Source organism: Misgurnus anguillicaudatus, chromosome 19 (assembly GCF_027580225.2).
Source record: "Misgurnus anguillicaudatus chromosome 19, ASM2758022v2, whole genome shotgun sequence".
NCBI lineage: Eukaryota > Metazoa > Chordata > Actinopteri > Cypriniformes > Cobitidae > Misgurnus > Misgurnus anguillicaudatus.
Genome location: NC_073355.2, coordinates 13896396 through 13922949, shown reverse-complemented (window position 1 = coordinate 13922949; position 26554 = coordinate 13896396). Strand labels below are relative to the sequence as shown.

Here is a 26554-nt window from a genome sequence, read left to right as displayed (position 1 = left end):
CATATGCATTTTTTAAGTAGGACTGTCAATTCAGCTTGTTTATTTGGTGTGATTAACTATATAAAAATAAAGTTTAAAAAAAATCTATGGTATTAATCACACCCTACTGAGCTATTCTCACTATATAGACACAGTTTAGCTAGATGGGGCATTAAAAATAAAGTTTTTTCAATTTAAATTACATTTTAACTCGACATGGCGAATTATTTTCAGTTTATCAGTAAATATTGTTATTTGTGATTAATCAACAGAATAATTCATTCATTAATAGATTCATTAACATATCATCGTCTCATCTCACCAAAGCTACACGTACCACTAAATTGTTAGCAATTCTTTTGTGACCACAAATATGGCTGTGTCCGAAATAACCCCCTATACCCTCATTCGCTATTCCCTAAATTAGTGTGCTAATATAGTCCACCTGAATGAGTGAATAAAAACAAGTGAGTGAATTCGGACACTAAAGCCATTTCTCAATGCCAAGGATGGATCCTCGGAAGCCAGAATTTCGAGTTGCTACGTTATCGACATCCGTCGAAGGACTGTTCCAATGTCGAGGATCCTTGGAATTGCAACCATGGACTGAGTCCTTCGTTCGAGAAATATCCCATATAAAGGAAATTATGCATATGTGTATCCTTTACGCTCTTCGCGCGCTAAAATCACCCACAATCCTATGCGTGCAGGGACAAAACCACACATTTTCATTAACGTAATGACGCAATGACGTGCACTCACTAGCCTGTTCTATTTACGTGAAGTATCATTGACATCGAGAAACGGCCTAAGTGTCGAAAGCATTGCGGGCACAAACTTGTATCGAGACGGAAGAGTTTATTTGGCATGAGGCCTACAGTGAAGGGGTGGGGGTTAGGTTGTACACTCATTACTGTGGTGCATTATGGGACTGAATAAGTACACTACATAATGTCCAGTATAATTTCGGACAGCACTACAAAATGGCTGTGCACTTTTTAAGTGTATAGGGAGCCATTTCATACACAGACAGAATTTTATGTTAGTTGGCACAGGCGGGTTAGTATGATGAGTGATGGGAAGGAGGCAATCTCATGGTTAAAATATGTGAGGGGGGATCAGGATGATGATGGGGAGGGATGGGGAAAGCATGGGGAACCACATTGGCACTTTATGATCTACCTCCACCTCCATCTTTGGGGACTCGGGAAGTGCAGGAGGTGATACAGAAAATTCTTCAAGATTTGACTCAGGCACTGTAACGGGCAGTCCGGTGGGTTGCTCCTCATAGGTGTCTGGTTCATGTGTGGGCATCTCGGGAATGGAGGCCATCTGATCGACGGTTATTGCTGGAGTTTCTACTGATACTTTGGGCTGCTCCGTTGCAGGTGCCGTGGGCGTCTCTGATGTAGCTGTTAAGACTTCACGTTTACTTTCCTGGGCCAAGTACTCGGGCAGTTTAGAGGACACCTCGAGGAAACCTTCTTCAAGTGGTTCTGACTGGGTCTTCTTCTTGCGGGATTCCTTTTTGCCCCCTTTCTTAGAAGATTTGTCCCTTTTTTTCTTGTTCTTTTTGCCCTTTCCCTTCTTTTTGGAGCGTTTCTTTGGTTCCTCAGGCTCGTCGCTTTGCATGACGCCATCAAGGTTATGAATAGGATTGGCCTTTTATGGACAGGGCAGGAGGGCAAAGGTGAGCAAAATTAAAACATTTGAGATATTCTTTATTAAACAAAGATGTAAATGCTACCAACACACAAGTTTAATGCTGGCAAGTTCAGTATAATTTTTATGTGGTGGTTAAACTAAAGATATTGGATTTACCACGATTGACCACTCCTATTACTATTAAAGGGGGCAATGCAACACTCAATATGGCCGCTGTGGTGACAGAATACCCAAAGAACCAATTATCAATCGATAAAGACTGGCAATTCTCTAGGGGAGGGGCTTTGTACTGAGTCACCTAGGCACTGTGCGCATGCGATACCAGACGAGACATAAGGGTCGAAATTATTGTTTTACTTTAAGTACTTTAAAATCCAACTTCTCGTCTTGCACTAGCCATATGACACGCCAAGCCGACCTTACACATTACGTAATCACAACAAAAGGTTCACGTTACATATGTGAAACACACACTCGCGGACCATTTTAAAGGGATAGTTCACCCAAAAATGAAAACAATGTCACCAATGTTCCAAAATGTTCCAAACTCGTAAGACACAGTCCAAGACGTTTAAAATCCAGTCCGAGAGCTTGTTGACCCTTCATTGAAAATCAACGTACGGTATACTGTCCATGTCCAGAAAGGTAGTCTTTACATGGCATGACTGAAAATAACTGCCCGGAGGCGTTACAAACATGGCCACCTAGTGGCACGACTTCCCTAAAAGGAAACTAGTTAACAATGAACATGAATGGCAGATTCCATCAAGAAAATGAATTATTCTCTTTGCAAATTAGGTCGAAGTTCAACTTGTTTACAATTCAGATATTCGCTGCATTATCAGCGCACAATTCAAGTGGCTAGAGTTGAGCTCCTTACACGCCATTACCAAACGCCCTGACTGAATGAACTTGATTAGGCCTGTCGGAGGGAGATTATATGAATAATGTGAGAACCAAGCAAAGCATTGAAATGCCAAGTCGGGCAGGAAAGATTTGGATCAGTGCGAGGAATGGTAATGGGTCAATAATGTGAGCAATGCTGATGAATTCTGCCATTACTCCCTGTTCTCTCAGCTGTAGTGGGAACAGAAGGCCAACTGGCTCTGTCACCGAGCGGCTGCCGATACGCACTTTTTCCGAGGCCAAGTTCGAGTGAGACCTGCGCGGACACCGCATTCGCATATGCAACTGGGCGTGGGAGCTGTGTGTGGAAATGAATGTTACCGCTGACCTTAAGCGTTCCTCCCAGAAGGCTGCGAAAAATGCTAACCCACTGACATGCTTATTCATCGCGCTGACTCACTCGCATGTGTGCGCTCACAACAAATATAAATCACAAAAACATGTTCTCCGCACAATAAAATCTCACGGACAAATTGAGTCAGACACAAAACATTGCTCTGTTTGAACAACATACTGTACAGCAGCATTATTAATTCAACCAACAGCATAAGTTTGGTGTGGAACTACCTGTTTGCTTAACCAATGACAGAAATCTTTGCAATTTCATCTGGTACTGGTGGGGAAATTACATAAAAGAACAGATCTACTTTTAAAATCTCTGGCATGGCTATTGCAAGCAGGGCTCCAGACTAACTTTTTTCACTAGGAGCACAGTGGCCCCCAACTGAAAATTTTAGGGGCGCAACCAGAAAATTTAGGGGCACACACCGTAAATCAACATGCTAACCAAATATTCACATTTCTACTAATTTCCACTGTATTAATAATAATTGATTTGATGATAGAAGCAGAAAGTACAATGTGCTGTTTCAAATTCAGTGTCACATCACAAAAAGGTCAAATTTACTGGTCGCACATGTGCGACTGGATGTAAAATTCAGTGCCACATTCTCAAATGTTGGTGGCAAAATGCCACCATTTGGTGGCAGTCTGGAGCCCTGGCAAGTAACATTTCAAATCTGTTGGATTGTATTTCACAGGATGTAATATGATGAAACAGGGTCTGGACTTGAACCCGCATCCCTACGAGGTTCATAAAGGTCACAAACATGTGCTACAGTAATTTTTCATTCATTCAGGTGGTGCTTCAGGGCTTGGGAATGAACACCTTCTTTATTTGCACCCCTGTCTTGTTTATTGGCTGACTGAAATGAGATCTCTGGGAGCAGAGCCCATAAGCCAGAATAGTAATAAATGCAAACAGATAAATGTAAATGCGGATGGGTAAAGCCAACGCAGCTCAGACACCCAATATCTTTTCGACAGCGCACATCTGAGAGAGAGAGAGACTGTGAGAAAAACATGTTTGGCCAAGCTGGAACAAATTATGTCTTCATAAAGTTTAGCAATTTTGTGGAAACTGTGAAGTGGGCCGCACAGGGTTCACTGGATATACAGGCGTCTCCCTGCAAATGATGCTTAAATGCTGAAACGCAAGGCGTCTGGAGCAGGAGAGATTAAAAAGGAATTAAAAAGTTTGTATCTGTGTTTTTATCAGTGTGAGGTGAATGTATAGAGGAAACACAAACCTCTTCAGGCTCCAGACTCTGTGTTTTGTATGGCAGTGGACTGTCACAATCAGGAATATAGTGTTGGCAATAGTCGGCTGCAGTCTGAGGATCATCCACAAACAATAGCTGCTGGATCTCACCCTGTAATACACACACATAACCCTCACATTACAAATCTACTATTTCTCAATAAGTTTTCAGAAGCAGTGTATGCAGATAACAAAGATTAAGTTATCTGTGTAAGTGTCTGTAACAACCTGATCTCACAAATTTCCGTGTAATAGTCACAGAATATTTTGCTCATTTATCCGTGTCATTAGTCCCTTTCACACATACAGTCTTTACTGGTAATTTACTGGTAAATTGCCGTTAACATGTCATGTGTGAACAAAACCTTTCCGGTAAATCAGTGCTCCCAATTTACCAGTAAGACAGGTTGTAAGATTACCAATAATTTACCGGTAAGCGCTGTGTGTGAACGAAAATTATAGGATTACCGGCATTTAGAACGGACGACGTCAGACCGTGCTGACAGCTTCGGGCCAATCATAGCGTTTTAATACAGATGACGCGTTTACCCCCCGCAGTGTTTACTGACGTTTCCACACACATGCTGCTTGAAAGTTGAGCACACCTGAAGTTTACGTCCACATTTCTTCACCAAAGTTGTTTAAAACAGCTTACCGCCGAATTGCCGACGTCCTTAGCACGCCCTCTGTGAAGCCTAAAGTGCAAACAGTACTGTTGTTAAAAATGCATTTTCGGTTTGATGTCGTCTCATTCAATGTTGTTTGGTCATGAGCAACTTCGCGACTGTTTACCACAGACGTGAAAACAACAAAATACGGACCGTGGTTATGAACGACGTGGATTGTTTACAAATACAACACTGAGCTCGCCGCGTGCTACAGGTACTTCCGCTTTCTCAACAAATTTACCGGTATTTTGATACTGATGTGTGAATGATGTCTTACTGGTAAAATAACGGAACGCCACTGCGTGTGTGAACAGCACATTTTTGTATTTACTGGTAAATTCATTCTGGTAAATTCATGGTAATTAACCAGAATTACTGTGTGAAAGAGGCTATTGTCACGGATCTCCGCATTTTTCCGTGTCAGTTTCACGTATTGGTTACTCAACTGTTTTTCCTATTTTTATTTTCGCTTTGGTTTGGGTTAGATTTGGGTTTGGGTTAGGATGTCACTTTAACTATTGGTTTATACTATTTTATTTCCGGATTTTTAAACAATTGTCGCCTGACGTTAGGGTTAGAGTTGGGTTTGGGTTAGTATGTAATTTTATGTAACAGAAAGTCGTTCTAACCCCAAATCCAAGCGACAATGGTAAGAAAATAGGAAAAACAACTGAGTAACCAATATGTGAAACTGACACGGAAAGGAAAGTCTGTGATATGGACACAGAAAAATGAGGAGATCTGTGACAATGACATGGATAAATGAGCAAAATATTCTGTGACTATAACACTGAAATTCATGAGATCAGGCTGGTCTGTACAGTAAATGTGTGTGTGCTTAAAAGTGCATTGCAATAGTTTTGATATATTTTTGTGCCACAAATCCCATAGTTTACTGATTCTAAAATGTGGAAAAAATTAATAAAGATTAAGTATGTGACCCTTAATGTTTGAAAAGTAGTTTATAAAGTCAGACGTAATAAATAAAAATAACCTTTGAGACTAGGCCAGTGAGCTCCCAATGAACCATTTTCCTTATTGTGTAATATCCACATACTGGTGAAACTCTTGGTGTTTCAAGAGAAACACAAATAACCTTATTTAACATATGCCGAGAACATGCTGAGCCAAAGCAGGAAATTAAAATGAAGAATAACTTGTGTGATGAAATGAGAGGTAATACAGCTCTGCTATTTGAAATGTGTGTAAAAGAATCCATTTCTGATCATTTTATTACTGCACAACGTGCCTGTGTATGGTATTATATAAGTCATGTATGTTTATGTTGGTAATATAACAAACACAAGTTTAAGTGGGTCTGTAATGCAGGGTGACAGGCGGTCCAGAGCCAGGACCTCGGGTTTGTTCTAGTGGTGGGCTGTTCCGATATTCCGTATCGATATTAGTCCGATACTGGCGAAAATTGCTGGATCGAATATTGTAGATGTCGGTGAGTACAATCCGATCCAATACCAACACGGACGTTAACTTGCCGTAAAGAGTGACTTGCTGAGCAACATGAATTTGCACAAAGTTGCACCTGCATTGTCCAAAGTTACACCTTAAATTTCATTTTGAATTTTTGTGCTGACTAACTAAAAATGTCTGTTTGAAACATTTAAATAAAAATGAAGCAGCAGTATTGCACAATGTTACATTGAGTCTTGAATTTGAGACAAGGCGTTCAAATGTCACAAACAGACTATTTAGTTTAATTATTTGTAAATATAATGGCGAATATGTTATTAAAATACATATTTATATTTATAATATTAAACTGTACATGCCAAAATGATTAGCAGGATCCAGGTTACCGTGTGTTATTAGTTTTAAGAGGTAGTTATCTAAAAAGAACGAAAATTGGAATGTCGCAACTGGCCAATCAGAATCTAGCATTTTAGAGAGCCATGTAATAAGTAAATACAACTAATTAATTGACTTAAATAATATTTACAAAATGTTCAGCGTCATCTAAGTAACATTTTTTAATTATATTTACTCAATTGTTTTCACTTTAATTTCTATTGCATTACTTTAAGATCTTTGATGATATCTACTCAAATTTTTGTGGACTTCACTAATAGTGACTATTTATTTGCTTTAATATTTTTAATTGCATCCACTCAATTTTTTGTGATAGGAGTAGATCATAGTAAAAGTTTTACAGTGTACATTTAAGTACAGAATACATAAAATTAAAAATATGTTCTTAATACTGTAGTTGCATGTAATTATGCATAGCTTCCTGTTATTAATAATATTACATGTAATGTCTAACAAAACACTGTAAAATAAAGTGTTACTTTCTATGGCTTCAAATACAAAAATAAGCTGCAGGATGCAACACATAGACATGCATACAACATCTTAAATAAAAACAAGATTAATTTCCATGGAGGAGAACGCCCCCTATTGAAAGGCAGCTAATACAACAGTGTATTTACTATATTTGTGAAACATCTTGATTAGACGCCAAACTAATGTTTTATATTAACACAGAATATTTATATCCACTATAGAGATCTTTCATCAGTGGGTCAATGTACAATCTGTACTCATGACTGGAACCAGTCCAGTACACCAGTGGGTGGAATAACATAAGGTCAAGAACTGGCAATACCCAAGATCCACAGCAAATAACACAGCCAGACCGCAGGATTTCTCATATTAGTAAGACAGATGTTACAAGAAAATAAAGGGGGAAATTCAGTATCTATACTACCTATCTGCTGGCTAAAACAAGCCTAACCCAAGACACAACAAACTACTTAACACAGTGGTTTTGTTTGCAGACCACCATTACAGACTTGCAGTGGTTATGGATGGATCCTTTTAAATCTTGTGCCTAAGTGCTTTACTGTATAAACAAAAACAACTGACTAAAGCCACAAAACAGCTTCAGATGCGGAAAGTCTGCTGTTTGTTTTGTGTTTGTATTCAGTTCCCCCAAACTTCCCCAACTCTTAGCAATTTGTAGGAATCTGGAAGTAATAGATGCATGACTGGAGTCCCCATGCTCCCGAGCAGCCCTCCCACGCTGAGGGATCTGGGTCAGAACATAAGCCCTCTGGATTCCCCCGGATCCAAGCCCTGGGAACTGGCCTGAGATCAGGTTGAACATTCACATACTCCAGTACCAGCCTAACCCAGTTAAGTGTGACCCCTGGCCCAGGACAGCTCATTCAGGACCTTGAGTTTAAATGTGGACCCAGAGGAAACAAAAATATAGTCATGAGCTATGACAGTGTGTTCTGTAGATGATTAGATTTTGTATTTAATCTTCAAGAGCACATGTGGTAGAGGATCTTAATTTTGGGACATATACAAAAGTCACACTTTAAACATCTGGAGGGTCCAAAGGCTGCTGCCTTACTGCCCAGTAAAAAGGCCTGCTTTCGTATCAAGTCATAATAACATATTGCTGATGGACAGATGAGCTGAAAATATAGCAATTTTTTTTCAACATAAATGCTTTGTCTTGGTAGAAAAATCAAACTGAAATGTAAAATGCCAACATTGACTAATATCAGATGCTCTTTTTCCACCAACCTGCCTGTTTACGAGCACAGGATTGTGGGATATCATAAGCGTCCGGGTGATTCTCACGAAACCATTGAAACACCACGCCACTAATGATTTTAGCTTTAAAATGTGTAATATAGTAACATTAAAAAGCATCAGAATTAACACAATAATGTGTTCTACCTTGCACAATGTGTGATTTCAACATAAGAATTTATAATTGGAAATTTAATCTCATTTTCTGCTGAAATTCTCATTACCGCAATGTGTCCGGCTGTGTTTGAACATGCGTTATGTTGTAATTTAATCAAATTAACACAAAAATATTAAGACTACTTTAGATGACAGAAAAAATATTTACTGAATATTCATGTATAATAATAATGAAGAAAAATTTGGAAAATGATGTGTCCATGCCTGATGTTCTCATCCTCCGCTACACTTTTTGAGAACAGTTTAAGCACACATACAGAATTTTAATAAAGTTTGATTTTGAGTGACCAAGCACATGGACCAGTTACTTCAAGATGGCTACCAGGTAAGATCATTTTTTTAATTAATTTGAAATATTGTCTTGTCAGAATGCTTACACGACATTTTGATTATCATTACCGCAACAGATGCTTATTAAATGTTAATTTACTTAATAGAAGCATAATACTTTGATTTTAAATGCATGTGCAGAATCTCCAAATTATGTTCTTTCAGGTTTGTCATGTCATTTTGAAAATATGTCAGTGTTGATGTTTTCTGACTGTTGCGGTAATGAGATTTTTTAGGACAAATTTTTTAAATTATGTTACAAAGTGTTAAATGATAAGTAAAAGTTTTTAAATTAATGTTCAAATTTACTCCAGACTTTGTTTTTCAATGTCTGGTGGGAAAAAAAGTAAATTTAAGCAATTTTTACATTTTCATGCTTGACATTTTTAAAACCAAGTTTTCGTGAGAATCACCCGTCCATCAGTGAGGGTCCAAACTGAACAAACTCACCACTGAGACATAAAGATTTTCTACACAGGCTCAAGGTAATTATGCCTACATTTCTGCATAACCTGAAATACGCTGTTGCTGGTAGTGTCCACTAGAGGCACTGTAGGCGCTTGTTTTTCTCTGTTTTGATGCGGGTTCTTTTAAGGTTACAAAGCAGACAATACTGAACATTACTGGAGAATATTCATCAGATCATGTTTGTGTGACTGTGGCAGATCTGAAGTCTTACTGTCAGGATTAATCGTGTTCGGATGAGGAATGACACGAACTTGTGTACACTTGTATTAAAATTAAACTGCAAGGACAGCGTAAGACACTTAATGCATTCAGACTAGCAGCTACTAGCAGTAGCAGAGCGATCTCATTGATTTCAATGGAAGCTTGGCGACTTCCGGCGACACGAGCGACAGTGACTGTTGGGGCATGTCCAGTTGCGCGACAAAGTTGAGAAATGTTTAACTTTATGCAAATTATGAGCGACTTTTGGGAGAGACTACCAATCAGTGTTAATTTCGTTGACGAAGACGATGACGAAAAATTTTCGTCAATGAACCTTTTTCACGGACGAAAACTAAATAAAAACTTCATGAAAGTCAGATATGATGACAAAGACTGTAACGAAATATAACTGACACTTTAGTCAACGAATAACAATAAGACGAAAATGTTAGGGAGGGATGAATGGAGAAGAGATCCAATCAGAGCTACTCATTTTGTGGGACAAGTTGGGAAGAAATCCAATAGGAAAAATTTGGTGTGTTTGGTCACTTCTAACTTTATCTCTGAATTGTACCATTGAATGAATGGGGCTAAGCTAAAGGCTATCGAAGTGTCGCAGCGCGCTCCAGCGCTTACGTGCACGCACACAGATGATAGAGGGATGTATCAACAATGCTTAGTTAAGGTAATAACATAGTTTAATATTGAAAATGAGTAGACTATTCCTTTAAATCTGTGTCTGTATTGCATATTCAAACCTTACCATTCCATAACAGACTAAGGATACTTCCAATGACTAAAAAACTTAAAGCTCCAGTGTGTACTTTTTTTAGTTAATTCTTAGCAAAAACCCATGTTTTCTTCCAAAAGTATGTGCTCATTCATGTGTAATTCCTTCCACCCCACTAATCAAAGTATTCTCGTAAGTGTAGAATCTGCTATTTAAAATACATACGATCGAGTCGCTCTCTGGCTGAATCCATGTTGTGCCTCCATCTTTGAAATACATTCGCCGACGAGGGACATTCCTGAAATTCAAGCTCCACCTTTCGCGCTTTCAGAGTACACTCAAGCTGGCCGCGAGCTGAAGCCTACGGAGGTTGCATGTGTAGGCGGTATACGTCATCAAGACAGTCTTATTTCAGAATATTAACAATTATAAAGCTGACATTTATTCTTAGTTAATTGTAAATTGATGTAATATGCTTATGACTTGCGAATGTAATGCTCAGTTAATTTAAATAAACCAGGCTTGATGACGTATGCAGCCCGGATATGCGACCTGCGTTAGACTGAATCCTTCGGCCGCACGCCGTGATAAACCTGCGATCTAATGCTTTGATTTGAAAGCCTGTTGAAGAACTAATCTCGAGGACATTAAAACAAGACGCCAAGGAAGCGAAACATGGATTTTAAACGACAACGCGACAGGAAAAACATCAAGACCAAAGTCAATATTGGAGTTAGTTTTCCAAGATGGGGCTCATTGGACAATGAAGTTGCTAGGTTACTTCACCACAGGTAATTCAGCATATTCGTTTACATCTATACAGTTTATGTTGTAAACTTGAACATGGGTATGCGTAACACTTGTTAGTGTAAACATGCATGTGGTTTAATGTCTTGGAACAGCCACACGCCGTCTCTCCGCACATTTATGTAATCTGAGGTACTGAGATAAATGTTTTTCATCTTTTCTGACCTCTAACACAAACACACGGTGTACAGCGCTATTTTTAGCCTTTCATTGATAAAAGCGTCTGATCTGCGCGTCTTTCGTTTCATTTTACAAGCGTGTGAAAGTTGAGCGATCTTATTTCACCAATATCAGAGAAAGCTCTTACATATACACAGACATGTAATGTTTACTTAAACATAAGCATTGGACTCTGACATATTAGTTCGTGTCCATTTAAACCTGTCATTACTCCAGCTCATGAGTAAATGACAGGAGAGGGACTCGTCCACAAACCATCTCCTCAGTAATCTGAAGAGAAGCGGTCGAAAATGGACAAAAAGAGACGGATTTAAACACCAAGTGTAAACGTAATGTGTCTCTCTCGTCCACTTGTGATCTGATCAATGAAAACACATCTTAATACCAAGTTTAACAGCCCGTGTGATATTTTCCTCGCGTCGATGAAAAAAGAAGTGTCTAAGCTACGTTTATGGTTGCTTTTTGTATGTGATTTTAAGCGGACATATCATGACAATCAGACTTTTTCCATGTTAAACATAAATCTGTGTGCTTTGACTGATCACAGGCAAATGACATTGCAAATTGTTCATTTTTTTTTTCATTGCTTTTGCTTTGTAACTACTGGAAGCCATGTTAACCTTGGCATGACACGGCCGGGCCACCGTACGAGTTAAAACGCGTTCCGAATGGGGGGGGCTAGAAAGTAAAATTCAGTTGGTTGTCATCTAGACTTTCACCGCTTGATGGGAGTAGATCCTACACAGTGGAGCTTTAAGACTAGACTAAGACTAAAACTCTTATGATATTTAGTCGACTAAAACTAGACTAAGACTAAAAGATTTCAGATGACTAAAATAAGACTAAAACTAAATGGTGTGTTATTCAAAAGACTAAGACTAAATCAGAATTTGCTGCCAAAATTAACACTGCTACCAATGAGAACGAAGCAGTGGAGTTCACGTCATCCGTCTCTCCTCAGTTACTGGAGTGGACGTTACTCCTTTGTTTATGACAACCAGATTTAGAAACGCCTCTTTTGAAAGAGACGAGAGACACACAGCGACAAAATCGCTTATAATGTGAATGTACCTATAGGCATGCCGCACATTTGCGCGCATATGACTATAAATAAGTAACAAACGGCACAAAACGACACATAGGCAAGCATGTCTTATTTATGTGCTTAGTTACTTTACTTAAAGACACACTATGCAGTTATTTTACCTTAATATAACAGCTTCAAAGTTATTTCGGTGGTAAACAAAGTCATAGTAAGGCGAATCATCCTCCTGTTGAAGCTCGGGGAGGACGCCGCTACCAAAACCAGCAATGCAAGCTTGAGAGAACCGCCCCTGACAAATCTCACGAGAATCACGACTTGCTTTACGGCAACAACGTCACACACGTTAGGCTTGTTCGACTTCGTGTGGCGCTGCAAGAACCGACCGCCGGATGACGTCAAAGTACTGCGAGAATGATCGGAGACGGCACTTGCAAATTTGCAAACTATTATGATAAATAGCAATAATCATGTATAGTGACATTATAACGAACAATGTTATGAGATAATGCAACGTACACAATTAACTTTGTCATGGCATTTTGTAATGTTTAATTGTGATTTAGCTGCAATCATGTTAAAACGTTATAAGCTAGCAAACGCGGTACTTTATTATTATATGCACTCTACACTTGGAATAAACTTCTTATTATCCTATTACCATCATCTGTAGTTTAGTAGACATGCAGTAGGCTAATATTTGTATGAAATTGTGAAACATTACCTGGTCATTATCTTTGGAGTACTAGAGTGGGAAATTACGACAGTTGCAAGTATTCTCCAGCGACTCTAGGGGTCGCTGTTTGACAAAAACGCAGAATTGCATAGAGCGGCTTTAACTTAGTTACTTTTAAACTAAACATCAATATAAACACCAATTCATACATTAAATAAATCATGCAGGATAGACCTTGTGCCGCATTTAAAAAATCAACAAAATTTTTGTCAAATGAACAATTTTTTGTTGCTTTTAACTTTTTTATTAAGTTAAGCAATTTCAACTTGATTTTATAAGTTATGTCAACTTTTCACAAGCCAAAACTTAAAACAGTAGGTGGAATTGACTTGAAAGTCAAGTTGTTTTACTTCATGCTGCATTTGTTTAGTGTAGAGGTATTACAAAAGAATTGGATTGGGACACGCCTTGAGGCCTTCCTACATCCTTATACTTCCCAAAAATGCTGCATTTTTCAAGTTCCCTCGTAAAGAAAACTCATGGGAGTTTATTCTTTGAAACAGGATTCGGTGAACAATAGGATATTGTAATGGTTTCAGGGGTTGCACGAAACACATAATGGGATGGGCACTAAAGCTATAATGTGTCTGTGGGAGGGTCAATAAAAGCTGAAGGTGGAAAAGGTTTGGGAAACAAATTGAATGGGAGGAGATGGGGAGTGTGAGGTTATTGCAGTGGGTGGCTGCAGGAGATGTGGCACGTCCTATATTGGTTGGAAAAACATCTGGTTTCTGTCCTGAAAGCAGACGGAGGAGCCTTAAATGTCAATTAGCCTGACAATAAACGTCCATCTAAATGACTGGAAGGTTGGACTGATGGCCAACCCACCTCTCCAAAAAGCCTGAGGGTAAAGTTGACTGTCATTCAAATGTAATCCAAAAGACTTTCAGGTCAAACCATTTCTTTATAGAAAAACACAAGCAATAACAACAGATCATGGAGTGCCTGTTCAAACCGATTGTCAGTCTGTTACATAAACACACAGAATCGTATAGACGGAAGCACCCAAATCCTCCTTGAACAATGAAAAAAACACCCAAAGTTAATAAAACTGAAGCTCGACCAACTTTTACCCTTTGACCCCGTGCTGTGAAGATAATGGACAGAAGTCTTTAGGTGCACTGATGCTGGGATAAACCAACAATGAACTCATCTTCTTTAGACAGCACAAAGACTCGATGGATATTTTCAAAATCCAAATATTTGCGAATGTATGTGTGTTCAGTCAGACAACATTAATGCAAGTATTCAGAGGTGAGCTGAGTGCCATTTCCAAATATTCTCAACAAGTCTGGGCAGCGCAATGTTCCTCTCTAGAGCCAGGACCCCAATTCGCTCTGCTTCAAACTGTTCAATTAAACATAAAACCACCTGCACATTCCAGCAGAGCGAGAGATGCATAAACAACATATGATCTGCTATGAAATTAAAATATGCTGATTTGAGAGTTACTGTCACCTCCCAGGAGAAATGTGTTATTTGCTGTTTTGGAAGAATGACAGGGAAGTATAAGCACTAGGGTTTATTAGGGGGGGAAATGTGAATCTGCACAATAAGTGTTTTCTATAATGAAAAAAATGGATTTGGAATTCCATGCTTAGTTTATTACTGTATGTGTCAGTTGGCCTACTGTTACAAAAATGACTTTAAAGGGCCACTCCACTCATTTTCTAGATGAGCGCCTTTGATTTTTACAGTTTTGGAATCCATTCAGCTGATTTCTGGGGCTGGCGCTTCCACTTTTAGCATAGCTTAGCATAATCCATTGAATTTGATTAGACCATTTAGCATCACGCTCAAAAATGACCAAATAGTTTCGATTTTTTTCCCCCCTTTTTTAAACTTGACTCTCTGTAGTTACATCGTGTACTTAGACCGATTACGCATCTGGTCAGAACTTTTCTTCCGGTTTCTGTTTGTTTAAAACCACTTAACTGTCACTGTTCCTGTAGAGGAACACCTAGGTTTACTTCAATATTTTGGATGTAAATGTTTATTGAATCATGACAAACTATATATTTTTGGAAAGGTCTAAGCCTCTAGAATACATATTTCAGCAGTGTTTTATAAAATAAATTATGTAGGGAGAGTAATTGATTACTTTATGAAGAGAGTGCGCCTCAAAACATTTATGTCCTGCTAAATGTCATTGTCCCACTGGTGGGATGCCTACAATTACTTCAGTGTTTTGCATATGAATTCTTATCCAATCATGACAAACTGTATATCAATGGAAAGCTCTAAGAGTGTAGTTTTCATTTGTCATCATCATTTTGGGAAAATATTGACATAGTGTGAGTCATTTTCTAAAAGGTCACAGGCCCTCAAGCGGGCCCACATTGTTTTTACATATTTATAATACTAATACCCTATGCTAAACCTAAAAATCTTGACAAACTATATATCTTTGGAAAGCTCTAAGAGTGTAGTTTTCATATTTCATCACAATTTTTGGAAAATTATGACGTAGTGAGAGTCAGTTTCTAAAACGTCACGGGCCACAGGTGGACCCAATTTGTTTTTACATATGTATAGCACTAATACCCTGTTCTAAACCTAAAAAATCTTGTCAAACTATATATCTTTGGAAAGCTCTTAGAGTGTAGTTTTCATATTTCATCAAAATTTTGGGAAAGAAATGACGTAGTGAGAGTCAATTTCTAAAAGGTCACAGGCCAACATGTAGGCCCAATTTGTTTTTACATATGTCTAACACTAAACCCCTACTCTAAACCTAAAAAATCTTGATAAACTATATATCACTGGAAAGCTCTCAGAATGTAGTTTTTATATTTCAAGGTCATCTGATGATAGAAATAATGTAGTGACAGTTTTTAGTTACATGACCCCACCCCCCATAGGAATGCATATTAATTTTATATATTCATAATTCTAATATCATATTACAAATCTTCAAAAATGTTGACAAACTATATATCATTGGAAAGCTCCAAGAATGTAGTTTTCATATTTCAAAACGTTTTAGCAGTTATAATAATTCAGTGACAGTATTTTATCAATTTGTGACAAGAGTATGCATCAAACCGTTGACATCTAGTGGCCGTTGTTGGTAAAACCACTAAAAGTGTTACACAAACCTCATTTTTTGTGATTTTACCTTAAAATTTGGATCACAACTGCTTGAGACATATGGCCTCATGTTTACATTATTACTTTTGTGAAACATTTTCATTTTTATAATTTTATTTATCACATTAATATGTTATTGCATTATTTTTAATTATTATAATAAATTTAAACTGCTATAACAATTTTTCTGTTAAATATTTTCACCTCCAGAAACATCAGTGAAAAACCTTACATTGTCTTCTTTAAAACAAGACCAAGATTAGTCTTTTAGACCAAAAAATGCCAAAGTTATATTAATTTGAACCTGCACATCAACTTTTCACCCCCCACTCTAAAGGGTGGAGTGACAGGCAAGTGGTTAATGGTCTGGCTAGTGTCTAAACTGAACTCTTGAACAAATACCTCTTCAAAAATAACAAATGTTTTGGTTTCGTAAAGACGAGGGGAGACGGCGATCATGATTTACCCCTATTTGATGGGAGGTTTGGAAGCCGCTCTGTAGTTAACATTGTATGCATTATATAGTACACATTTTACACAGTAACATTAGCGCAGTGTAGTTTTTGATACGCTTTAGCTATGATTTAAACTAAGGCCCTGTTTACATAAGAGCATTTGCGTTTTAAAACGGCATTTAAAAAAGAAAATGATCCTCGTTTATACTGCCATTTTAAAAAGAATCTTCATCCAAACTATACACGACCATAAACGCATGAAACATGACCAATCACGTAACTGGGCATGCGCATAAAAGTGTAAAATAACTTATTACTCTAACAATAGCTTACCTTTGTGCATTTATGCAGCCTAGGGATGTGCGATATTGACAAAAGTTCATACCTGTATCCTTTGCCGGCAACTACAACAGACACTATTTTTGAACCTATAAAAATGTGTTTGGGAAAGTCTTATATTGTTCTAGATTAATAAGTTAATTTTGATGTTTTAACCAAACAGAAAGGTCTTTATGATCTAAAAAGGAAGCATTCAAGTGAACCGTACTAAACAGTATACGAACTTAAAGCAAAAATAAATTTCAGCAAATGCAAACTTCAATCAAACATAATAAGAGGTGAAGTATAGCTTTAGCCTACAGAAATGCTTATTGCATTAATTTTTAAAAGTGTGTGAGGTCCGTGCACGTCCTCCGCTAGCAACACACAGAAATAGCAAAAAGCGCAATCGGCTTAATAAGCATTAAATATTAATGACGTTGATTTTATTGTTTTTTGTTACTTATATTAACAAAACATCGATTCAAATTAAGAGACAAATTATATGAAACGAAATTTATTTTAAAGTAGCAAACAAAACTTAAATTAAACTCGGAAATAATGTCTGACCCATTACAATTCTCCCTTCATATTGGCCTTTACAACGCCCTATATGGCGTTTAAAATTACAGTCTATCTTTCGTAATAAGCTAACTAAATTTAAACAAAACATAAACAACATTACAACAATATTCAAACCCAACAATACTCAAACATAAATATAAAACAAACCTTATCTATAAGGACATCTGATATAGCATTTGTAATAGCTGGTTGGTAGATGTTTTTTGGCAAAACCTCTGTAGCAAACCTCCATTTACCTGAATAAAAATAATTTTTACTTTACTGAAAATGATGCACAGTCACGTTAACATCAGGGTCTGCAGCGTTTACGAACGACTCCATTTATGAGGGTCGAAAACGGTGGCGTAGTGTAAATTAAAGGCGTAAACGTGGCAAAAGTAATGCGATTTTTTTTAAGGTAAACGCATTAATGTAAACATAGCCTAAGGTTATCTACTTGCTATCAGAAATAAACTAATCTAAAAGGACTTTGTTGTTATTGATTCTTAGAAGAGTTTACCGGAAGTTATGTTTGTTCCAAAAAAGCTGTTTGTTTATGTTGTACCAGCTGAAACCGTCTACTGCTTTACAGAATTTTACATTGAATTTTATAAAAAAGTTAATTAAAGGACTGTCACAGTTGGTGTGTAGTTGACCACCATTTGTTCAGTGTGCCAGGGCAACTTTGAACCCAGATGCAGCCAGAAAAGTATGGAGAAAATTAAATTTTTACTAAACCAAAAAGTGGAGACATTTTTACAAAACTGGAAAAAATCTTTTGTGTTTATGGCCAGTGGCGCCCCCAAGGGCATAAAAGTCACTGGCCCCCCCACTGGCCCCCCCAAACAGAATGAGATTTAAAAAAAATTTTTTTTTTTTTTTTTTTAGATTTTTAGATTGAAATAAAAGTAGTAATATGTATTCATTAAAATTTACACTAAAATCTATGTAAAAAAATAAAAAAAATTTTTATAATGTGTTAAATAGAATACAACCTTAACCCCTTCCCTCTCCTTTACCCGCGATTACGCGCAGCCGCACTACCATCCATGTGACGTACACGTGACGTCCTGTTCGCTCCTGTTCAGCCATTGCATGCATTACAGAAGAAACTCACAAACTAGTAAGTAAAACTCAGTTAATTCTAGGTTATATAAAGCATATTGTTTCAACTTAGATAATCACTGTCAGGGTTTAAATTGGGCTGGGGCCACCCGGGGCTAAACCCCGGCACCAGAGACGTCATGCCCATTCAAACTGATCCTCGGTTTTTGAGCCAACTGGATTTTGCATGCAACCTCAAAATCAAAGAAGCATCCATTAATCTGTTACTTGTCTTTTAATCTGTTTAATATGCGCAATATTATAAATTCTGTGCTGCATCATTGTCATTTTCACTTGTCATTTTCGCTGCTTTGATCCTGTTAAATTTCTTTATTCTGGCTTCATCAGCGTCGGAGCGCGCTCACAAGCTTTGCTGTTGCATTTGGCTATCTGAGGAATTAAAACGTCTAAGAAACGCTCACAACATTTCCAAACCCCAGGACGGTAATGTGCAGTTAACCTCCTCTGTGTAGAAAATGTATAGTTTAAAATGTGAACGTCTGGACTTTATATTAGTAGAGATTTCCAGATTTATCTTCTTGGCACAACGCCAAAGTTCGCCAGAGTTCACGGGGGCGCAGAATCACACATGCTCACATACGAGGTAACATTTAATAAAAAAAAGTCTGTTACTCTAATAATTTTATCTAAACAATTTGTTGCAAATCGTTATTGAACATTAAAATCAATCACGTGGCTATAGCTTATGTCATTTTCGTTGTTTATGTACTTTATGGATTTAAAATTACATTATTTTTATAGGATAATGCAGTTGTTTTGCAAAATGCATTAATGACACAATTAGAAGTCATTAAACAAAACGTAAATAAACAAAACATGCCGTTTCAGATGTAAATATGATGCCAATATGTCATTAATCCGATTGAATAGTATTTGATATAAAAGTTAGTCAACACTTTTGTTTTGGAGGTTTTTGCATGAAGACTGGGGCGCTCAGCTTGTTACAAATGTAAGTGCCATAGAAAAGACTGAAGAATCTATAATATTTCGTTTGATGTCTGTGTATGCACACATTTCTGTGAGCTGTGCACACTGTGCCCCCTTAAAAAAATGGTGCATGACGCCCGTGCCCGGCACATATGCTGAAGGTCTCGCTCCACTCTTGCCAGTGTACCCGCTGCACTTGTGCATGTGCACTCACTGCCTGCGGTGCCGCGAAGGGAATAATGTGTTTCCATTCATTATGGGGCATACTCACCAAACGCAAGTTCAACGATTTGCGCGAGTAGATTACATACAAAGTCAATGCAAAGACGCAATCAGACAGACGCGTCCTCGCAAGGGGCGATGCGAAATGCCAATGACGCGAATTGGGCTGCGCAATTGCCGAAAACACGCGCTTTTCCCTTCAAACGCGTCTTTGTGTGTATGTGTATGTGTGTGTGTGTGTGTATGTGTGTGTGTGTGTGTGTGTGTGTGTGTGTGTGTGTGTGTGTGTGTGTGTGTGTGTGAGAGAGAGAGAGAGAGACAGAGAGAGAGGTAAGATTGGTGCCCACGTCGAGAAAACTTTATAGAAGACTAGAAACGTGTTAAGGACTAAAGTATGTCACTCGTTTAATTACAGTATGTTAACTGGATAACACTGGATATAACTCATTGTAATAAAATAATGTATTTTAAATACACAAATCAAACGATGATCGGTCGATACTCATCTTTGATAGATTAATACTATTCCACCATCTGATCTTTAAATTATTTGCAATTTTTATTTGTCTCTAGTAAATCATATACTAGTAATAAATAAGAACAACTATACCGTACAAGTAGCATTAAAAGCAATGGGAAAACTGTTGACCATTAGATTCAGGCATAATAATTTTTTTAATTGTGCCACCCTAAGATTTGTACTGGCCCCTTTGTGCCCCCCCATGAAAACAATCCTGGGGGCGCCACTGTTTATGGCATCAGGGAAGGCTCCCTGATCGGTAAGACTTGATATAGATTTTAAAGTATGAATGTGCATGTGACCAAACTCCTGTTATTAAGTCCTTGGAAAATCTATGCATGAACAATAACTGACCGATCATATCACACCATTGCAAATTCTTTCAAAAACCTAAATAGTAATATTACGTACCTCAAATACTTCCTCATCTAGCAATCGAGTCCCAAACACGACAACTCCTTTCGTGCTGACGACAGGTGCGTCACCTCGCATCAGCTCTAGGGTCTGCACTTTATTACAATCCAGATATAATGTTACAGACTTGTCCTCCACGCTGTAGGCTATCCGATGCCATCTGAAAAGAGATGACAGGAGGGTTCATCAATGTCAAATGTCAAATTTATTTAATGTCATAAAATATCACATTTATTTCAAAGGGTATGGTAAGAACAGTGTGGTAACTCAAGGGTATGGTAAGAACAGGTGGATTATGAGCTGAAATCTTTATGCACTTGGTTTGTGGTTATCAAATAAAACATATGGTTGGTTTGAGGTTATCAAACAGATACACATTTGGTCACAGTACATTCGTATTGTAAACATTACAAACCAAACTCACAATCATTGCATTGTAACACACTTGGGTGGTTAAATTTTCAAGGCTGGAAACGTTCTATGGGCATCAATGGGAATGTATGGGAATATATGGGAATTAATGGGAATAAACTAGGAGTTTTTGAGGCTAGTTATCATGTAGCTAGCTCAAGCTGTGATGCTCTTTCTTCTACATTCTGCTAGCCAATTTTTTGGACACACAATCGTTAAGTTATTACGTTTATTACAAGCATAATAATGTTTATTATGCTTTTGTGTTACTCAATGAAAGAAACAATTAAAGTTCGACTTGCAATTAAATCAGTCAAGATGTAATTTTTATAATTTGTACCTTGCATGCATGTCTACTTATGACCAAATAAAATTTTTATTTATGTTTGTATATGATATAGTTTATTTAAATTTCCCTAAATTATAAAATAATCCCCATAATTCCTGTAAACTTCTATAAATTCCTATTGTTTAAGTTTTCTGTGGTTTATTTACGGTACATTCACACGGGGCGTAAGCGTTATCACTTCTCATTTACCTGTAATGGGTGATGTCATGCGTTGCTGAACTGAATTGATCCATCAACGTCGCGTCACTGCAGTTGCTCTCGGCAGAAGTTGAACATCTCAACTTTTTAAGCGCCAAAGCTTGCGTCAGTCAATCAGATCACCTTATGCAAATAACCTAACCAGTCTCATAAAATTACGTATCTATGGTGATATTGCTGAATTTCCACGTTTTTTCGTGATCGTATCAAAAATTTTTGTTTACGTGTCATTGTCACGTACTGGTTACTCAACTGTTTTTCCTATATTCAAACCATTGTCGCTTCGGTTTAGGGTTAGATTTGGTGTTTGCGTTAAGATGTCACTTTAAGTATTGGTTTATACATTTTTTTATATATTTTTTAATATTTTCTAATTTTAAACCATTGTCGCCTGGCGTTAAGGTTAGAGTTGGGTTTGGGAAAGGACGTCATTTTATGTAAATCTAACCCTGAACCGAAGTGACAATGGTTTGAAAATAGGAAAAACAGTTGAGTAACCAATACGTGACAATGACACATAAACAGAAATTTGTGATACGGTCAAGAAAAAACACGGAAATTCGTGACAGTATCACGGAAAAGAATTTAAAAATTTGCCTATAGGTACGTCATTTCATGAGACTGGGCTGAAATAACCAAGTGCGAGCCAGCCAATTACGTTTATGCAAGACCGGAGCGTGTGTTGCGCCACTGTGATTGACAAGCCTTCCATCAAGCGTTAACGTTTTCGCCCCGTGTGAATGTGTACCGTTACACCATTTTGATTTCCACTTAAAGGCTACTAAAACTTTAGCACTTACTTTCCATCAGCCAGGTTAATCTTCTTAAAAAGGGGGTAAAGCTCTGGAGATGGTTGGCCTTCGTGGTCCTCATAGAGGAATACAGGTGATCTTCCCATCTCCAGACCCAGCTGCTGAACTCCCTGCTCATCATACAGTGACAGCAGAAAGAACTGCGAGTTCTTCTTAGCCTTCACCGTGGTCATCAGAGAGAAGTTCTCCGGGAACTCTGAATCTACAATGACGACAACAACAAAGAGTCATCCGTCATATACATCACTGTCTCTGTGGTATTTACACTCTATTGAAGACCCTACGGACTGAAAGATTGTGTAAACATGCTTCAAAGTGTCCATACCTGGAAAAAGCTGTTTGGTTGGGGCACTTAGTTGAATCTTTTTGTTTATCCTGTAAGCCACGTCTGTCTCTCCTGTGTCATTTCTTTGAGTACACAAGCCGGCTTCTATCGACACGCCCTCCATGTCTTCAGACAGCTCCAGTATCCGCAAGACATCAACAACATTGGCTGTACAAAACAGAAAGGTGGTTGATATATACATTACTGCTCTATATGTTAGGGATGCAAAATATATTAAAATTATTGAGCATTGCCAGTGTGTATAGTGCAATGGTTTGCAATAACTTAATGGACTTTTTTAAACTTTAAACATCTATGTTTTAGGTCAATACAGATAGCAAAGAGATTGGATAGTGATGCATTACTTTTCCACTGAACACTGATGTCATACAATTAACTATTACTTAGTAAAGATTGTGTCTCTCTAATAAAATAATATCAGTTAGGAACAGTTAGGAAATTAAATTCATAGTCTCTAGAGTCTGATGGTTTCACAGCTGTTTTATTCACTAAGCCAATCCCCTTTGGGTTATAGCAAGAATGAACAACAGGCTGAGATTTTGGCTGATTGTTGTCGATATGAAGCCAGTTCATCAATGTCTGCATGAAAGCTCCAAGATGCAGCCGGGTTAAAGTCAAGTCCACAGGTGGTTATCAACGGGCTGTCATTATGGGATTGAGTTATGACACAGTCTAGTCTGAGATAGTTAAACAAACACCTGACAGCTGACACCTGCCAACACCTCTTCAAAAAGGTTCTGACCTTCATTTTACTGCCTCTTGTTTATAAGCACAATAAAAGGATTCACAGTTAAGTTACTGTAAAACTAAGACACTTGAGGAGTAGTTCACTAAGAATATATTGTGCTGGCTAATAGCTTTATTTACGAGCTGTTTGTGTGGGTTTAAAGGCATAATATGAAACTTTCAAAGTTAGAAATCGCTATACAATGACTGCAGCGTGAAGACGTTATTAAGAGCGTGGAACAATGGGGGTTGTAGTCTTCACCTTCAATGTCGACAGTAATTTTTTAACAACAGAGCGATGTGCACTAGACGTTCCTACTAGAGGTCATCACGGGTCCACTTAGATCCGAAACAAGTCTGACCCGAGACAAGAGACAAGTTTCATGTGTGCCGTCTCATGTATAATATTAGCAGCCTTGGGTCATTAAAAATTGTACGTGTTTTTGCCAGACGGAGCAGAGAAGACCCAAACTGTCTCGCGTGTGTGCATCTGAAGTGGCAGAAGTGGTTCATGTAGGTTGTCTACAAATCAGAAGGTGGGTGGTTCAATCCCCGGTTCCACCTGACACAAAGTGTCGAGGTGTGCATAAGCAAGCACCTAAGCCCAGCTGCTACGGATGAGCTAGAAGGCGCCTTGCATGGCTGACACCGCCGTTGGTGTATAAATGTGTGAGTGAATGGGTGAATGTAAGGTAACATGTAAAGTGCTTTGGATGGCCATGGGTCTGTTGAAAGCGCTATATAAATGCAGTCCATTTACCTTTTCCAACCCCTCATCTGTTTGCCAAGAACACTTAGAACATCGTGTGGCTGACGGTAGGTTAATTTTCGTTGAGCCAGACCTGTCAATCAATTTTGAATGGACATTTTAGCGATTACCTTGGTGTCGTCGTCAGATAACAAAAAAATAAATAAATGGAGCAATGGGCCAATTTGGTTGCGAGTCCACCGGGGTTTCTTACTGGTGCGTGTGGAGCTGATGACTGCACACACATCGGTGCTGTTTACATTCGGGTTAAAAAATGCCACTGGGTCGGGTTGGACTCGGTCTCTAATTTTATTGGGTTTGTCTCGGGTCGGGTCTTTCTTTAAAAAAAAAATATTTATGCATGTCAGGTTTGGGTTAAAAGTGATTCGGGTCATTTCGGGTCAGGTACATTTCCTTGGACCCGAGAAGACCTCTAGTTACTTCCACACACTTCCGCATGCAAACTACTACTACTGCGCAGATCGATCAACCTATGACAACAAACTATCGCAAGAGCTATTCAAAGCAAAAACTCTTTTTTATTCTTTCTTTATTCGATTGTATTCCGTTTTTACTTCATAATGTTATTTGTACATTTGTAAGGGCTGTTTGACTCTTTTCTCGCCATTCTTCTTTAAAAATATATAAACATTCAATATATCAAATCAAAGAAGAGACCTTCAGCTTTAAAACATCCAATAATCCGACGAAAGATTGCTAATCATCCCAAAGTATTAATTCTAGACTTACCAAATTGTTGTTGATATGCGTGTTGTCACGTTTTTTGCCTGTAATGATCCAAGTTAATACAATCGCCTCACAGTTATCAGACTTAGGAAATTAGACAGCATTTTAGCTGACAAGAAAATACTTTTACTGTGGTAAAAAGTAAATGAACCCAGATACTGTTGTGCTTTAAGTTCACAAAAACATGTCATTTATTAACCCTCATGTCGTTCAGTGAGGTATATTTTCACATTTGCACTATAATCTGTTTATCATATAAATGTTTATGTATTAACTAACATTAACAAACAAAAAGCAATACATTTGTTTAAGTACTTGTTTATCTTTTTTTTCACTATGCTAATGCTCACTAGAGAAAACTGAGATAATGAATGCCATTTTTACCTTGAATGCCATTGCTCTAATTTATTTGTTATATTTTGATATATTTCATATTTTGCTTAAATGTTTAATATATCTGCTGTTCATATGTTCATTTGTAAGTGTGTTGTATGATTAGACCGTTTATAAAATAAAGCACAACAATGAGATTTGAGAGTGTTTCTCCCTTTTCAGGAAAGTATCGAAAAAGTATCGGAATCGAAATCCTTGACATGGTATCGGTATCGAAACAATAATTTTTGGTATCGTGACAACACTAATGGGTAGGTTTCTTCAAAAATACCAAATGTTGAACAAAAAGCTGAGATAATTGCATTTTTGTAAAGGACTTTTGTTAGAGATCCGATTCAGAACAACGATAAAAACATACAGAGTTTTTGCCTTTTTTGGAACAGTGGATGTTTCAGTGTTTTATAAGATGGGTAAGATCGATGCCTAGTGGATAATAGCTAAAATATGAATTGGCGTAAAAACTCGTCAATGGTGGGGAAAAAGTTAAATATTGTTTACAACAGGGGTGTCCAGACTTTTTTGTGTGGCGATCTACTTTTAAAATCATTTAATACTTAAAATGCTTGTTAGGACTATACCTCTACATTGAATTTAGGGCTGTTACCATTACTCTATTCTTTTTGAGGAGTTAAAAAAAATCATTGAGTAAATGTTGAGTATTCCTTAAAATAGTGGAGATGTGGTTTAGTGAAACAAACTAGAAAATGACAACAGTATAAGAAGCATATAACCATGCGCGTGGATCAGCTCCTGGGTGAAGGCAAGAATGTGCATCCTGGTGATTTGCGGAAGTTAGACGACTGAGCTGCAGCGGCCTGGCATAAGATTTATAAAAACACATTTGAGAAGAAAGTCGCAGCAACTCAGAGTAATTGTGAAACACGCAAGTATTTTAAGACCATAATGCCAATTTCGTGCGTAGAGCAGCAGTTAACTTATGTGCGATCTACCGCCATTGCGACCGACTGGTCGATCGCGATCGACGTATTGGACACCACTGGTTTACAATGTATCCATAATGGCTAGGGATGCACCGAATATTCGGCCACAGAAAATTTCTGCGAAAATGGGCCAAAAGAGCATTTTCGTTTTTTTCGGCCGAAAGACTTTTATCACCGAAACAACATGGCAGAAATGTTCTG

The 26554-nt window shown here is 37.9% G+C and overlaps 1 protein-coding gene across 2 annotated transcripts in view; it reads right to left on the bottom strand.

Moving 5' to 3' along the window:
- The window catches only part of col5a3a (collagen, type V, alpha 3a), a 94906-nt gene that overhangs the window by 51998 nt on the left and 16354 nt on the right, over positions 1 to 26554 (bottom strand). Inside the window, exons 2-6 of one of the 2 annotated variants that reach the window (XM_073856982.1) lie at positions 22778 to 22945; positions 22441 to 22654; positions 20680 to 20842; positions 4140 to 4262; positions 1162 to 1641 (exon numbers count right to left, since the gene is read on the bottom strand). In XM_073856982.1, coding sequence (XP_073713083.1) covers positions 1162 to 1641; positions 4140 to 4262; positions 20680 to 20842; positions 22441 to 22654; positions 22778 to 22945 — 1148 coding nt within the window. The remainder of the gene's footprint in view (positions 1 to 1161; positions 1642 to 4139; positions 4263 to 20679; positions 20843 to 22440; positions 22655 to 22777; positions 22946 to 26554) is intronic. The other variant, XM_073856983.1, reaches the window with a different exon arrangement.